At 30.9% G+C, this 14,725-nt stretch overlaps 3 protein-coding genes across 3 annotated transcripts in view; 1 reads left to right on the top strand and 2 right to left on the bottom strand.

The window, feature by feature from the left end:
• The window catches only part of LOC129605242 (E3 ubiquitin-protein ligase HECW2), a 34,038-nt gene extending 27,936 nt beyond the window's left edge, over positions 1–6,102 (bottom strand). Inside the window, exons 1-5 of the mRNA XM_055514876.1 lie at positions 5,721–6,102; positions 5,020–5,649; positions 3,957–4,946; positions 2,972–3,894; positions 2,731–2,897 (exon numbers count right to left, since the gene is read on the bottom strand). Coding sequence (XP_055370851.1) covers positions 2,731–2,897; positions 2,972–3,894; positions 3,957–4,946; positions 5,020–5,649; positions 5,721–6,006 — 2,996 coding nt within the window. The 5' untranslated portion in view covers positions 6,007–6,102. The remainder of the gene's footprint in view (positions 1–2,730; positions 2,898–2,971; positions 3,895–3,956; positions 4,947–5,019; positions 5,650–5,720) is intronic.
• Positions 6,103–7,778: 1,676 nt separating this feature from the next.
• LOC129619382 (dosage compensation regulator) lies at positions 7,779–11,781 on the bottom strand. Its single transcript, XM_055534634.1, has 2 exons — positions 11,600–11,781; positions 7,779–11,542 (listed from the first exon to the last, which is right to left on the bottom strand). Exon 2 carries the CDS (start codon positions 11,538–11,540, stop codon positions 7,881–7,883), a length of 3,660 nt encoding a protein of 1,219 aa, XP_055390609.1. The 5' UTR covers positions 11,541–11,542; positions 11,600–11,781; the 3' UTR covers positions 7,779–7,880.
• A 489-nt stretch (positions 11,782–12,270) lies between these two features.
• Positions 12,271–14,721, top strand: LOC129605159 (pseudouridylate synthase RPUSD2-like). Its single transcript, XM_055514743.1, has 2 exons — positions 12,271–12,371; positions 12,488–14,721. Exon 2 carries the CDS (start codon positions 12,549–12,551, stop codon positions 14,370–14,372), a length of 1,824 nt encoding a protein of 607 aa, XP_055370718.1. The 5' UTR covers positions 12,271–12,371; positions 12,488–12,548; the 3' UTR covers positions 14,373–14,721.
• Positions 14,722–14,725: the final 4 nt, after the last annotated feature.

Consider the following 14,725-nt stretch of genomic DNA (forward strand, 5'->3'; position numbering starts at 1 on the left):
ACAACAACACAAATTTGTACTCATTTAATAGAAATACTCATACATTATTGTAGTACTTATGATGTCATAATTGGCAATAAAATTATAGAAGGGTTAAAAGAAAAAAGAAATAAATAGCTGTACGTTATATACTGCACAATCTTTTGAAAAAATATTTCACAACTGCACCCACAACCAAATTAAAACACTCCAAAAAAATTTCCGCTTTTTATCACTTTATACTAGCCTATTTATGAAATTAACAATTTAATTATTTATTATTTTAAAAGAAAATTATTTTACTTGATTAGGGTGCAATAAATCGAATTTTCTTTATTCGAAATAACAAGTTATCGACAGATTAGATTTATGTAGTTCGGTAAAGGGAAGGAATATTTTTTATTAATTGCATAAAATTACACAACAACATTTTATTATTTGAATAGTTTATAATTTACGGAATACTGCAAAATGTTCACAACCTCTAAAAAAAAATCTTTAACAATCAAATAATATGTTCGTGTAAATATGTTCTGTTTACATTAATTTTTTTGATATCAAATAGAATGCGAATGTAAACACATATTTTAATAAAAATGTTAACTAAAAAATCTCGTTAACAATACTTTTTGACCATCTAAATTTCTAAAAAAAAAACACGGCAGTAAAATAAAGATAACTTGAAATACCTAGGCTATTATAAGCAAATGCATTTAGAACAAATAATTTTTATCGCGAGAATTTTTAAAACATTTTAATAGACGATAAATTCATAAATTACTTGTGGACTCAGTAGCTCTATAGTACAATACAATTTATAAAATAGCACACTCATTAAAGTAAACACATATGTAAATATGTACATGATAAATTGTGCAACAGTTCTTTATGTTATGCTTAATTATTTTGGTTCTTCTTAGTCATTAACTTTACTGTCACTTAGTTAAAAAACAAAAATAATAACAAGATATAAAAAATTTATTTACTTTTTAAAACTCGTCATAAAATTAAATATAAACACAAACATCTATTCAATATATTATTTAATAAAATTATGATTGTATTGTTCTGTCACGTTTTAATTAATTAATTTATGATCTGACTTCATCAAAATGTTATAACAGTAACTGTCGGGGATTACTAATCAGTATTTTGTAGTAATAGTTAGTTGCATGTTATAAATGTATTAGCATTAATAAAACCTATTATTAAATGTATATATTTTTTTTTACAAATTTGCAAAAATAAATCAATTTTTAATGTTTTAGCAATGTTTAAATAGAATTTTGTTAGGATTGCACAAAAAATTATGTTTTCATATTATATTTATGTGTAATTTGTTGTTTCAACTATTTAAAGTTGCAATAAAATCTTTGTGACCAATTTGATAGTTAATTACCCAAATAATGGTCAATTTACTTTAAAATTCAACTTCAAAATTTGGACGTCTTCTCATTAAATTATGAACTTCATTTTTACGTTTACAATCTGAATTTATCTACGTTCGCAAAGATGTATGACATAGAAGCACTTGTGTTTTATTCTTAATAACCATTTAAATTTATTTTTGAAATAAATTTTATATTATTTTATAATAAATGCAGAACAGAAAGATGGGACATAAATACATTAGACCAGTCATTCTCATACATAGATTGTAATTCGACATACGCAAAATGTAACTTTAATATAAACAAAATTACATATTTGGGAGACAATTTTATTATTATTTTTCTTAAGAATCAATTACAGAGTTCTTAAAATAAACATTGTATTCCTTTATAACTTCACAATATTATAGAATTCGTCCATTCAAAATTTACTAAATTCTTTTATGTACACATTTAATTAATTAAAATTTATTACACCCTTCTACATTGGCCTTAAATAATTACAAATTTTAATTAACTTATTACCAAAGATTAGGTATATTAAGTGAATTCATATGTATTAATAATTTAGCTCATATAGTTTACAATTACTTATTATATTATTTTTTGTAACTAACTAAAATTGTGTGCTCTTCAAGAACAACAACAGTTAAGAATTAATACTTTAAAAAAATAATTAAAAGTATAATGGCAAGGTTGTTCTGCTTAATTGAATCAAAAATTGAAAAAGAACTGAAATCATATGTATATCAGCCAATATTAATTCAACACGTTACTCATTATATTACTAGATTTAAAGCTATTCCAGTATGCAACCTTTACATTGTAAGCAAAAAACAAAAACGACACAACAATACAAAACACACACCTGTTTATTGATATGCAATTTTCATAATACTTTTAAGAACAATAAATTCACTATTACTGCAAAGGAAACATTGAAATTCTGGTGATGCATGTATGCCCACAAACTGTTTTGCAGAATAAAATTATATATACCTATTTTGTTTTACACATATTTACATTTTTAATCATACGTATGTACGTAAATAAGCAATATTTAAAATGTTATGCCAGTAATCGATTGAATGAAACAAAATTTAAATTATGTATAGATCTACATAAATTATGCCGAAAGTTAAATGAACTTGACAATGAAATTTCGTTATCGGTATCCAACTTAAAATTATTTCAAAAGTTTTCTATACCTCCAAAAGTTTATAAAAAACAAGAAACATATTATTACGCTATTTAAAAATAATATTAAACGGCAAAAATTTTGGATAAAGCATTTTTGCAATTTTTTTTAATGCAAAACTGAAAATTAAAGAAAAACTTAAGTACAAACGAAATTGCTTACCTTAATAGAATTGTTAGCTGCAAATCATGACCTAGTCTTTCAAGTGCGGGAATACCTTCAACTCTTAAAATATTAATTTTTTCGCGTAAGGATCTTGAGATCGTTACTTGGTTATGACGCTCTCTTAAAATTTCCAAAATATTTGGTTGACGGAGAAATGCAATTACCTTTTTTTTACAAATTTGAAAAAAAATTGATGAATTAATAAATGTATTATCAATTATTTTTGTTTTCTACTAACCTTTTCGTTATAAGCAACTGGTACTTCAGGATTATCTTGTTGCATATTACTTCTTGGTAAGGAATTTGGTGGTCGTGGTGGCGGAATTGGAGCAATTTCATTGACTTCATTAGCCGGTTGTCTATGTCTTATACGTGGACATTCGATTGGTAACCTGGGGTCCATAAATGATGTTTTTCTGTTTGCATGGTCAATAAAAAATTGTTTGCCAGAGTGATCTAATTTCGTGTCCCAGCCAGCTGGCAAATCTTTATTTATTTGTGCAAATGAATTGACTAAACCGACTAAATCTTTATTATATTGATAACGTTGAAAACTATTTGGATCGCGGCGTATTCTAATGACCATATGTTTTAGGGCAGCATTTCGATTATATATTGAAAGAGCTTCTTCATTTGTATGCAACATTGAATAAAAATCAGGTCTACATAGCATTTGAACAGCAGGATGTGTTCCATTTAACTGCATCCGTTCGGAATCAGAAACATTGAAACTACGAGTGGTATCTCCTGATGAACGATTTTCGCTAGTAATTGTGCGTCTTATTGATTGATACCGACGATCTAACTGTTGACGATGTTGATCTCTTCCTCCTGCTAAACCACTCGCTGGCCCAGTTGAACCAGGTCTTTGCCAACTGGTTGTGCGTGTTGTGTGATCGATATAGAATATTCGACCATGGGAATCCATTCTAGCTTCCCAAGCTGGTGGCAGAGGATCTTCAGTATCTGGCAGTATTCCCCGACTAATACCAGCACTTCTTTCTGGAATTGATGGCAGCCTTGCACTTGATATATGAATCACTTCTGAATCATTAACATTGTGAGAGTTCGTCATCTCTGAATGGTTGGATTGTTCAATTCCATACTCGATTGGGTTTGAAGGAATCATGGTATTAAGTATCTCATTTGAAGCAGCTCCTTCTAAAAATAAATATTATTTTAATTTGTCATATAATGGTATTAATCTTTTCATATATTTTTACCAAGCAAACTCAATTCTATTGGACTTTCATCTGATGTAGTATTTGTTTGAATAACGTCAACACTTGGGTTAAGTTTCTGTCTACGTGCATGATGCGTTGGCGTAGGTGGGCATACCAAATTTACATTCCCAGAAGCACCGTTTAATGTTCCAAAACTACTTGTCGACGCACCTGCCCCGCCAATTCGTGTAAGTAACCTTGGCTGGGGTCTCAAAATTTGTTTTGTTGGACCTAACAATTGAGATACTGGTGATGTTATACCAGGTTCAGATAAAGAAGACAATTCCAAAGGCGAAGCACTACGTGTTGAGGACCCCGATGGCGGACTTCTTTGCAAAATCCGTGACCCATAAAAATTAGTCGAATCTGATAAACTTTGTATTGAAGGCTTATATTTACTACCATTAGATAAAGTTCTAGTCAAGGGGCGGTGTTGCCGAATTGTGTCACTACCAATGGCTTCATTAGTCAATATAGGAAACTCATAACTAATTTCACTAGCTGGCACTTTACGTGTTAAAATTGTATTTATATAATTATCTGGACCGATTTTTTTCTTTAATAAGGGTTTAAATTTTACTTGTTCCGTACAGCTGTTTGGTGAATTGGAGGGATTGCCTAATGTTATGTGAGTACTGGATGCACCACAAATATCATTTGAACAATCTATCGATGAAGTTGGAGACATTTTTAATGACAATCTATTTCGACTGGTATGATCTGTTAAATCGAATTTTCCGTTTAACAAAGATCCGTTTGCATTGTTGTCTGTACTCATATTCAGTCTATATGTTGCACTATTATCTGTGCAGTCATCTTTAGTAATTGTAAAAATTTCGTCAGAATCATCCATATCAATAATATCGAATTTAAACACATCACCACCCAAAGACATTGCCCCAGGGTCGCTGAAATTTGTTTTTTTCACTATGTTCAAATTGGAATTTTTTGGAGGCCAAGAACGCTCTAATGGACGGTGCATTTTATTGGCTACAATTAATTAGTTAAAAAAAAATTCAGAAGTTTTCGATTTCAAATTGAAAATTATTTTAGCATTTTTTACCTAAAGTTGTGTTATTAGATGGTGATATTCCTACGAGCGGGCTCATTGTAACAGCAGCATCAGATAATTTTTGCGAACTTTCAAGGGAATTATTAGCTGCTTCCAAACTAACTTCTGGAGGAACATTTTCGAAATTCTCTCTTGATATCCATATATTAAAATAATCAGAGGAGTCGTCGCACCCACTGTATGATGAAGATTTTTTAGTAACTCCACTGTTACTAAGACTGTGGGGAATAATACCATAATTCGTATTTTTGACCTTTTTTTTTGTACCATTTGCCGATAAATCCCCGCTGCCAATTCCATTATTTAGCTTAGATTTTCGACGCACGCCAGAGCAATTTCCACCAGATGAGGAACATGGTGAAACATTATCGTCACCGGTACATATAGAGGAACATGGAGAAGTTTGCTGCTGCACCTGATGATCTTGTTGATTAGGCTTAATTCCTAATAAATCATTATCACCTGATGTGGCTGATATAAAGTTTTTGCTATTATTATCTAAAATCGAGTCATTCAAACTTGTTGAAATTATATCACAAATAGAATCACACTCCGTGGGTTTTGTGGCATCTACTGATGATGACTTAAGGGAGTCTTCTGTCTCATCGGCGTAAGGTATTTCTAAAGAAAATTTTATGTAAATTTTATGTACCCACCTATTCATTTTTTCAAAACAAAGAAAAACAACTTACCTAAAGATGACTGACATGTAATAAAATTATGCAAATCACCATCACCGTCATCTTCTTCATTTTGCTCATCTTCATTAGCGAAGTACTCATTTTCATTACCACTATTTTTTGGTGATATTGGTTTTTCGTTCTCTTTTAATGATGAATTTTCATTATGCTGACATTCTGTGTTAGTATTTTGTTGTTTTGGTATATTATTCGTTTCATCATGTAAGTTACACGTTTCGGGATCCAAATACAGTTCATCTTCAGTACTTTTATTTTTATCTTCATCTTCAGCATCCATATCAAAATTGGCTTTATAGATTTTCTTCAGTTTATTCAGCGATGTTCCATTTTAAAAAATGTAGATTTTTATTTTCGTATTTTTGGACGAATTTAGTTTCTATTAAAACGAAAATAGGTCATATTCAAAACAATTTGGTATTTTATTAATTTCATTAATATTGCAAATACTAAAGTTATGATTAAAATTAAATTTTCTTTTTATCTACTTTTATATTAATTAAAATTATTGAATATATTTTTAAGATTTTTTTATTTTAGACTTAAACTTAATTTTTTATCAACCCAATTTTCCAATTTTAGAAACTTAACTTGACATTTCAATTTGACAACAGACATGCCATTTTTTCTTCTTGTTTTGTTGTTTTAATATTTAGAAATAGGATTGGGCCAAAGTGACGGCTACATCTGTAATACTGTAAACCGTGGGACAAACTTATTGGTTTATTCTACCGACAAAATCCAAATAAAAAAAAAAACTGTTTCTTGATCAATAATTTTTCCATCAAATTTTCTCTCACTGTCCGGAATTCCGAAAAAAACAATTACTTCCTTTATGTGCCGGAATTGGCGGATCGAGTATTTGAATTGAAATTTCTATCTCCCTATATAACGTACTGTAAAGTTTGAAATAATATTTGAATTGAATTGAGTTTTATATTACTTAAAAAGCTAAAATTACATTGTATATTAATTTATCATTTTCAATTTTTCAATATACGGGGATTTTAAGTGCAGTAAATTTTTACACTACAATCTACTTAGAACTAATAGAATATAACATAACCTAACAAAGTATGTTCTGGCTTAAGCAAACGAGTTGTCGTGAGTTTTATTTTTAATGAACATTCGGAAAATATACTTACATAAATACATATATGTATTTTCTTTTTCCATTTATTTTTAATTTTAGTACGTATTTCTGTTACTGAAAAAATCCAAACTAATTGAGATATAATTTATAAATTTTAGTTAAAAAGTAAACAAACATACCTTTTTATTATCGATATGTACGTATGTTCATATACATACATATGTACATACTAAAATCGTTTTTTCTTTTTATTAATTAATCGCCTACTTTTCAGATTATCGGCATTTATTTTATATTCTTCTCCCTTCAAAATAATTTTAAATACATACACGCTTTTATATATGTAAGTGCATACAAAAAAGAATTTACTCTTTATTGAATAGAGCAGATTGAAAAATAAAAAGATTTAAGAAAAAAGAAGACAAATGTCAACAACAGGAAAAGAGTAAAGCATTTTTCCCATAAAAGCCTACCAAAAACTAGTACCAAAAAATTATCAATGGACTGTAGCTGCAAAAAAAAAATTTTGGTTGTTGAAGATTTACTCTGATTTAATATTTTAGTTCTCGTTCATACGTATGTATGTATACAATTAGCAAGAACGATTTGTCTAAAGCAAAAATTTTTTTACCCATGTTCACTAATATTTTCTTAATATTAAAAATTAAACAAAATTTTGTTCTCTTATTTATACCTTTTGTACCTTACGAAACAGTTACAAACTTCAATACATACATACATGAATATCAAAAAGTTTGTATATTTTGAACAGTATTGGTATAGAAACTTTGCAGTGTTTTTCCGGATAAAAAAATAAAAGCTTTTACAGAACAAAAGTACATGTGTATGTACTCAAATGGCTTTACTCAAAATATCGAAATTGCGATAAGTAGGTAGCTTTTGTAAAAATATCCCATATAAAATACATCACAGAATTTTAAAAAATTTTCGTTCTGATATTATTTCTAAATTTATTCATATATTATATCATAAATTAATTTAAGGTAATCATTAAAATATATTAAAAGTATATTTTCTTTGAATTTGAAAGATCATTTCTATTAAAATCTTCTGTTTGTCCAATTATTTCTCCCTGAACCGAAACCTCCAAACATTCTTCCACCACCGCCCATTCCCCCTCTAGAACCGCGAAAATCTCCACTACCACGACTGTACTTGCCACCACCTCTCCCAGGTCCTCCCATATTGCTTCCACTTCTTTGTTGATTAGGCATAATACCAACTTCTCTTTGTATAGTATAGTCCCCTGAATTCATTATACATAATTCTTTAATGACTTTGACTAAATTAGCGTATGGTTCCTCTAAATTCAGAATTTCTGTGGGCGATTCAGCAGCTTTTGTTACCAGATCTTCGATTGCTGGTCTAAGAGCTGCTAAATAAGCTGCTGCTTTTGGATCCATGTCAAAATTTAGCCAATTATCAAGACGAACAGTTTTATTTTCAACAAGGTCTATTTTCCTACATCCGAATAGCATTAGATGTAATGGTGCAACCATCGTCAATTGTTTGCAAGAAACTGCACGGGTACGTATTTTCTCGCCAAATATGAAAAAAGGATATGGAAAAGTAACCTGCAAATTGCTGCAATTAACTGAAGTTTTATGTATTAAAGCTGCTTTTGACTCTGTTGTAAGTACTTTACGTTTTTCTTTGTGATAACATACATTGGGGTACAGACCTAAGCATAGAAGAGCTATAGTTAAGTCTAGTTGCGGATCATCAGCGTTTGCGTCAATATGTATTTGCACTAAAGATTCCTCAGGAAATCCAGCCTGCTGAAGCAAATCTAAAAGCTGCCTTTTCGCTTCATTCATAACACGCATGGTGGGTAACTGAAGACCTTTCCATTCACAAAAACGTATTTCTTCTTCTTCGCCTTTATATTTAGCTCTTTCCCACATTTGACTGGCAATCAACATAGCTACATGATCTGAACATTTATTCCCTGCAAGATTTTTTTGATGGGGTGCCAATCTTCTCTGTCCAATATCAAGTGCAAAAACTTCCGAAAACGTGCTGGAATAAGAAGCCATTGCGGTAAGTGGGTCCGCTACAGAAAACACTGAACCTAGGATCATCATTTTTCCCAATCTTGGTTCTATTGGTAGCCGTGCTAAAATTTTTCCAAGTGGTGTTAATTCATCATTTTCATCCAAAGCTTTCATATCGCGTAAAAGTACTTCAGCTTCAATTACAGCATCTAACGGAGGAGGCTCTATAGCTTTGGACAAAAATTGATGAATAGAACCAAGTCTCAAAAGTTTTATGCTTAATGAAAGCTCATGCAAAGGAGTACGAAACATTTCTGGTGTTAATTGCTCCTCCAGCTTCTCAAACCGAGCTCTGGAACATAAAGTAAAACAGAATCCTGGTCTTACACGTCCGGCTCGACCTTTACGTTGTTCTAAATTCGTTTTACTAGCCCAAACTGTTGCGTAGCTGGTAAGATTGTTATGTGAAGTAAACATCTTCATTCTCGCTTTACAGATATCGACAACGAACACGATATCATCAATTGTAATTGAAGTTTCTGCAATATTTGTAGACAGAATAATTTTTCGAACTCCAGTTGGGACAGGTTCGAAAACCTTTCTCTGATCTTCTCTTGGAATTTGTGAATGGCACGGCAAAATTCTGTAGGTAGAACTACCGAACTCTCTGGAGTTTTGCAAAAATTTCATCATGGCAAAAATTAAATTCCAACCTGGTAAAAACACCAATATTGATCCAGGGACGTTTTGCTGTTTGATATATAAAAATATTGCTTCAATTAACTCGAAGTTACACTCTGATTCCGATATTTGGGCCATTGAATTTTTTGTTTGAATGGAATAATCAAGTCCACAAATTTTATTAAGATTTTGTTCTCCACCATCTTCGGCGTTTTCTACTGTGGAATCTTCTTCCTTTTCTTCTTCCCTTTTTCTTTTGCGACTTTCTGCTGTGGGTACAAATTTTGTCAATTCTATGCAATCTTCCAAAAAAAATTGTTGAACAGGAAATGTGCGGCCAGGTACTTCCAATACTGGGCATTTGCCAAAATATTCTGAAAAAAGCGTAGTATCTATTGTAGCTGACATTAATATCACACGTAAATCTGGATAAGTGTGCACCATATCACGCAGAACTACGAGTAAAAAGTCGCTATTTACATCACGTTCATGTATTTCATCAACAATTACATGCGAAATTCCTCGCAAACCTGCTTCAAGTTTTCTTAACAATACTCCAATAGTACAAAATAGTATAGCTCCATAGGGACGTGGAATCATTGACTCAAATCGAACGGAATAACCTACAGATTCACCAAGAGGCTCATTTTGTTCATTGGCAATACGCTCGGCAACTGAAATTGCACTTATTCGTCTCGGTTGCGTTACATATATATTACAATAAGCTCCTTGTTCTGAATTTATATAGTCCTCGAGAATATATTGAGCTATTTGAGTAGTTTTACCACATCCGGTATTACCTCGAATAAGCACTACAGGATTATCGTTGATGGCCGACATGATTTCATTCCGCATTTTTGCTATTGGTAATTTATTTCTGAATTCGACAAATTCTAGATATACAGAATCATTCATTTTTTTTTCCCTAAAAGAGGAGCTCAAATCTTGACACAACGCATCTAAAGAGGCAGTTGCCAAATAACCCTCATCAATATTGCAAGAACTCCATGCATTCCAATTTGGTAAAGGAGGGGACCATGATATAACCGAGCCTTGCTGGTTTTTATTTATATTTTTTCTTGCATTTTCGTTTTTATTAGTAACAATTAAACTGTAACTATTTGACTCTGATTGCTCATCTTTATTCGAATTTTTTGTAATCACCTCTAAGTTTAAATCTTCAACAACCTTTCTTACTTTTTCAATCAGTTCTGGCGCTATCTTTACTTCATATGATTTCAATTCTTCATCATCCTTTTTCTTTTTAAGTGTTCCTGAAAAAGCTTCTATTACACCTAAATGGTACAATTGCCTTACTAAGGATAGAGCACAAGATTTGCTTGCAGATTGTTTATTGGATCCAGATTCTCTAGCTGTAATAGTACGTTTTAACTCTCGAACAAAAATGTGCATTTCAGCCAGAAAGCTTCGGGAATGATCGGGACCCACAGGGGTATATTTATAATCTGCTTGAATTTTATTCATTTGCATGAATTGATGAAGTTTCGCTTTTGCATTTTCAATTGTCCAATTCCCGTGAATTCCAGCATTTACATCTAAGGATTCAGCCTCATCCATATTTAGTTTTTCGGCTGCACGGTCTATGAAATCGTAATGTTTATTCTCTCCACTTACTCCACGATATGCTTGACCCAGATCTTGAGGACCCATACCACTGCCGAATAAATTTGGACGAGGACTTTCTGTAAAATTGGTTGTCTCAAAAACTTTTTCCTTATCATTTGAATCATTAGAAGGCGCTGCAGCCGAATTGCTAGACTCATTAGGTATTTCACTTGATTTTAAATTTCCATTTCTAACCAAAAAATTTAAAAAATCTCGACAAGCATTCCTTTCAGCATCCTTTTTGTTAGTAGAATTTCCTACTCCAACATAAGAAAATGTATTTACCCTGACTTCACATAAAAATCTTTGACGATGTTTCGGTCCTGTAGGACGTATATTAAATTCATGTTCCACCTTCATTTTTGCGCACCATTCATGAAAAAATGATTTTATATCCATATCTAAAAAAACAAATATTACTTGCATTGATTGAAATTATGTTTGACATTAAAATTTACTGCTCAATTATTTTCACAAAATGTTTGTGAAATTAACTAAAATTGAATTTCCGTCTAAATTTTGATTGCGTTTTTTTTTAAGTAAAAATTTCAGAGAAACACTTTTAATACACCAACTTTCTGTAAGCCGATATTTTAATTAAACTTAGGTATCCATTAATTTTTAGCCTCGACGCTTTTTGACGTTGAGTACAACATAATGTCATTTAGACTGTAATGAAAATCGTAAAAATTTACAATAAACACAATCATTGTTCAAGAGCGTCAAGAATTAAAGAGCATAGCAAATAAAATACATAGATATATATGTGGGTTGACGGCTATTCGCACAAAAATCAATTCATCCTATTTGATTTTAATGAGCTGAATGGTATTTTGTTTGAAGTGACTGTCTGCCAACAATTTTTCCAGTAAAAGCGTAAATCCATACTTACGCTTTTTCAAAGGATTTTTCGAATGAAATGCAAATTGACGGTTCCTTTCCACAAAAATGTCATTCAGCCCATTAAAGTCAAGTAGAGAAAAGAGAGATGTTTTTATAGGAAGTAACCCTCAACCGTTTTCACAGGAAGTAACTGTCTACCATGTATTCCAGCTCTCTCACACAAATCAGTATTTTTGTGAGAAGTGACCGTCAACCTCCAAAAATAGATGATGTATGTAAAAACGCGTTTGTCATCAAACAACTTCAGCTAATTATATAAATCGCTTTGACTATATTGGGTTTTCGTTTGCAAAAATGAAAAATAAAAGTTTCCAGTTCTGCACGTTGGTTTGTTTTTGTTTATTATTTTAACTTAATAAATATACAAATACAATTTCTATTGATACGAAAGAAAGATTTTTTTTTTTCAAAATCATCATTAAATTTTTATTTTATATTTTAAGATATTTTAATGGAGGTTTTCGCTAAAAAACAAATCAGCTCAAATTAATAAAACAATTCCTAATGTTGAAATTTCTCAGAACAAAATTTCAATTGATTCAAGAAATCCAAACTTTTTACCCAAAACTTTATTGTAGTAAGGTTTTTGTTAAATCCTTAAAGGATAAAATGGCAAGTGTTCAACACGCACAAACACAACACGGAAATTCAAAATTTGTTGATGAAGAGAACATAACCGTTTTACGTACAACACATTCGCCTATATCAAATATAGAAGAATTAGATTTTAAAGAGGTTGAACTGCTTAACAGTGCGAAATATTTAAATGATGATTTAGTTTCTAATGAAGGAGAACCAGCGTCGGAACATATTAAAAAGGAAAATGCTGATAAAAGCAAGTGTGTATGGTTCTTTGATTCCGAATCTTATTCTTCATTATCGAAAAGTGAATCAAATGCAGACAAGCCCCTTACAAATCCAGAAAAACGAAAAACTCAAGAAAATCAGAGCAATTCAGAATTTAAAAAACCGAAGTTGGAAACAAAAGATTTAAAAGCAAAGAGACCCGGTTTTTCGGAGGATCGCTATAATGAAACATCTTATTATTTCGAAAATGGATTACGCAAAGTGTACCCTTATTATTTTACTTTTACAACATTTACAAAAGGCAGATGGGTTGGCGAAAAAATTCTTGATGTTTTTTCCCGGGAATTTCGGGCTCACCCTGCAGAAGAATATGAAAGGTCTATTAATTCGGGATCTTTAACTGTAAACTACGAGAAAGTTTCAACCAATTACATTCTCAAACATAATGATCTACTGGCTAACATAGTTCACAGACACGAAGTACCAGTTACAAATCAATTAATTGAAATTATCGAAATGGATTGTAATATGGTAGCAATTAATAAACCAGCTTCGATCCCAGTTCATCCATGTGGACGTTACCGACACAATACTGTTGTTTTCATTTTGGCAAAAGAATATAATTTAAAAAATTTAAGAACAATACATCGTTTGGATCGCTTAACGTCTGGACTGTTGTTATTTGGAAGAAACCCTAAGAAAGCAAGAGAAATGGAGGTACAAATAAGAAATCGGGAGGTTAAAAAAGAATATGTGTGTCGTGTAGAAGGAAATTTTCCAAATGGTGTAATTGAATGTAAAGAACCTATTGAAGTAGTAAGTTATAAAATTGGAGTCTGCAAAGTATCAACGAAAGGCAAAGATTGTAGCACTTCTTTCCAAAAATTGAATTATGATGGCAAAAGTAGTATTGTTTTGTGTAAGCCAAGAACTGGAAGGATGCATCAAATTCGAGTACATTTACAGTTTTTAGGGTATCCTATAATTAATGATCCATTATATAATCATGAAGTTTTTGGCCCAAAAAAGGGTAAAGGGGGTGATATTGGTGGAAAAAGTGATGAACAGCTAGTTAAAGATTTGATAGAAATTCATAACGCAGAAAATTGGTTGAGTGCTGAAAGGGATTCTAGTCCCTTCCAAGTTTCTGATGTTAATATAGAAAATATAATATCCGGAAATACAAAAAAAGGTGATAAATTTGACAATAATGATGAGCACTGTTCAAATATCTTTGAACATCAAAATAATACTGATGCAGTTACTTATAATAAAATCACTGAAATAAGAAGTGATGCTAAAGGAAACAAAACGACGATCGCTACACAAACCGGACATGACCCACCTGATTTACAATTCGACCCCAAAAAATTAACTAAGGATGAACACTGCTACGAATGTAAAATAAATTTCGCAGATCCTAAACCAAAAGATTTGATAATGTATTTACATGCTTGGAAATATGAAGGGCCTGATTGGAAATATGAAGCCAAATTGCCGGATTGGGCGAAAATTTCATAAAATGATAAAATTGGACATACCTTTACTATCTATTATGTATAAAACCAGTCTTCAATTACGATAATAAAAATTTTACTTAAAATATCTTGAAAGCCTAGATTTAAGATATCTCTACTAAGAAAAATTATATTTTATGAGAGGTGATATATTTTACAAAAAATTTATATGAAATACAATCACTTGGAAACATTTGACTAAAAAAGCTTTAAAATTATAAACTTCTTGTTATATATGTACATATTAAAAAGGATCAAGCAATTATTTTATATTTTATTGCTTGATTTTTTGAGAAAATTTACAGACTTAAAGCTGTTTTAATATTTAACTTTCTTTAAATTTAAAGAGCGTGTAAA

The sequence above is a fragment of the Condylostylus longicornis genome, unplaced genomic scaffold (genome assembly GCF_029603195.1).
Source record: "Condylostylus longicornis isolate FDR11 unplaced genomic scaffold, ASM2960319v2 ptg000013l, whole genome shotgun sequence".
NCBI classification, from domain to species: Eukaryota; Metazoa; Arthropoda; class Insecta; order Diptera; family Dolichopodidae; genus Condylostylus; species Condylostylus longicornis.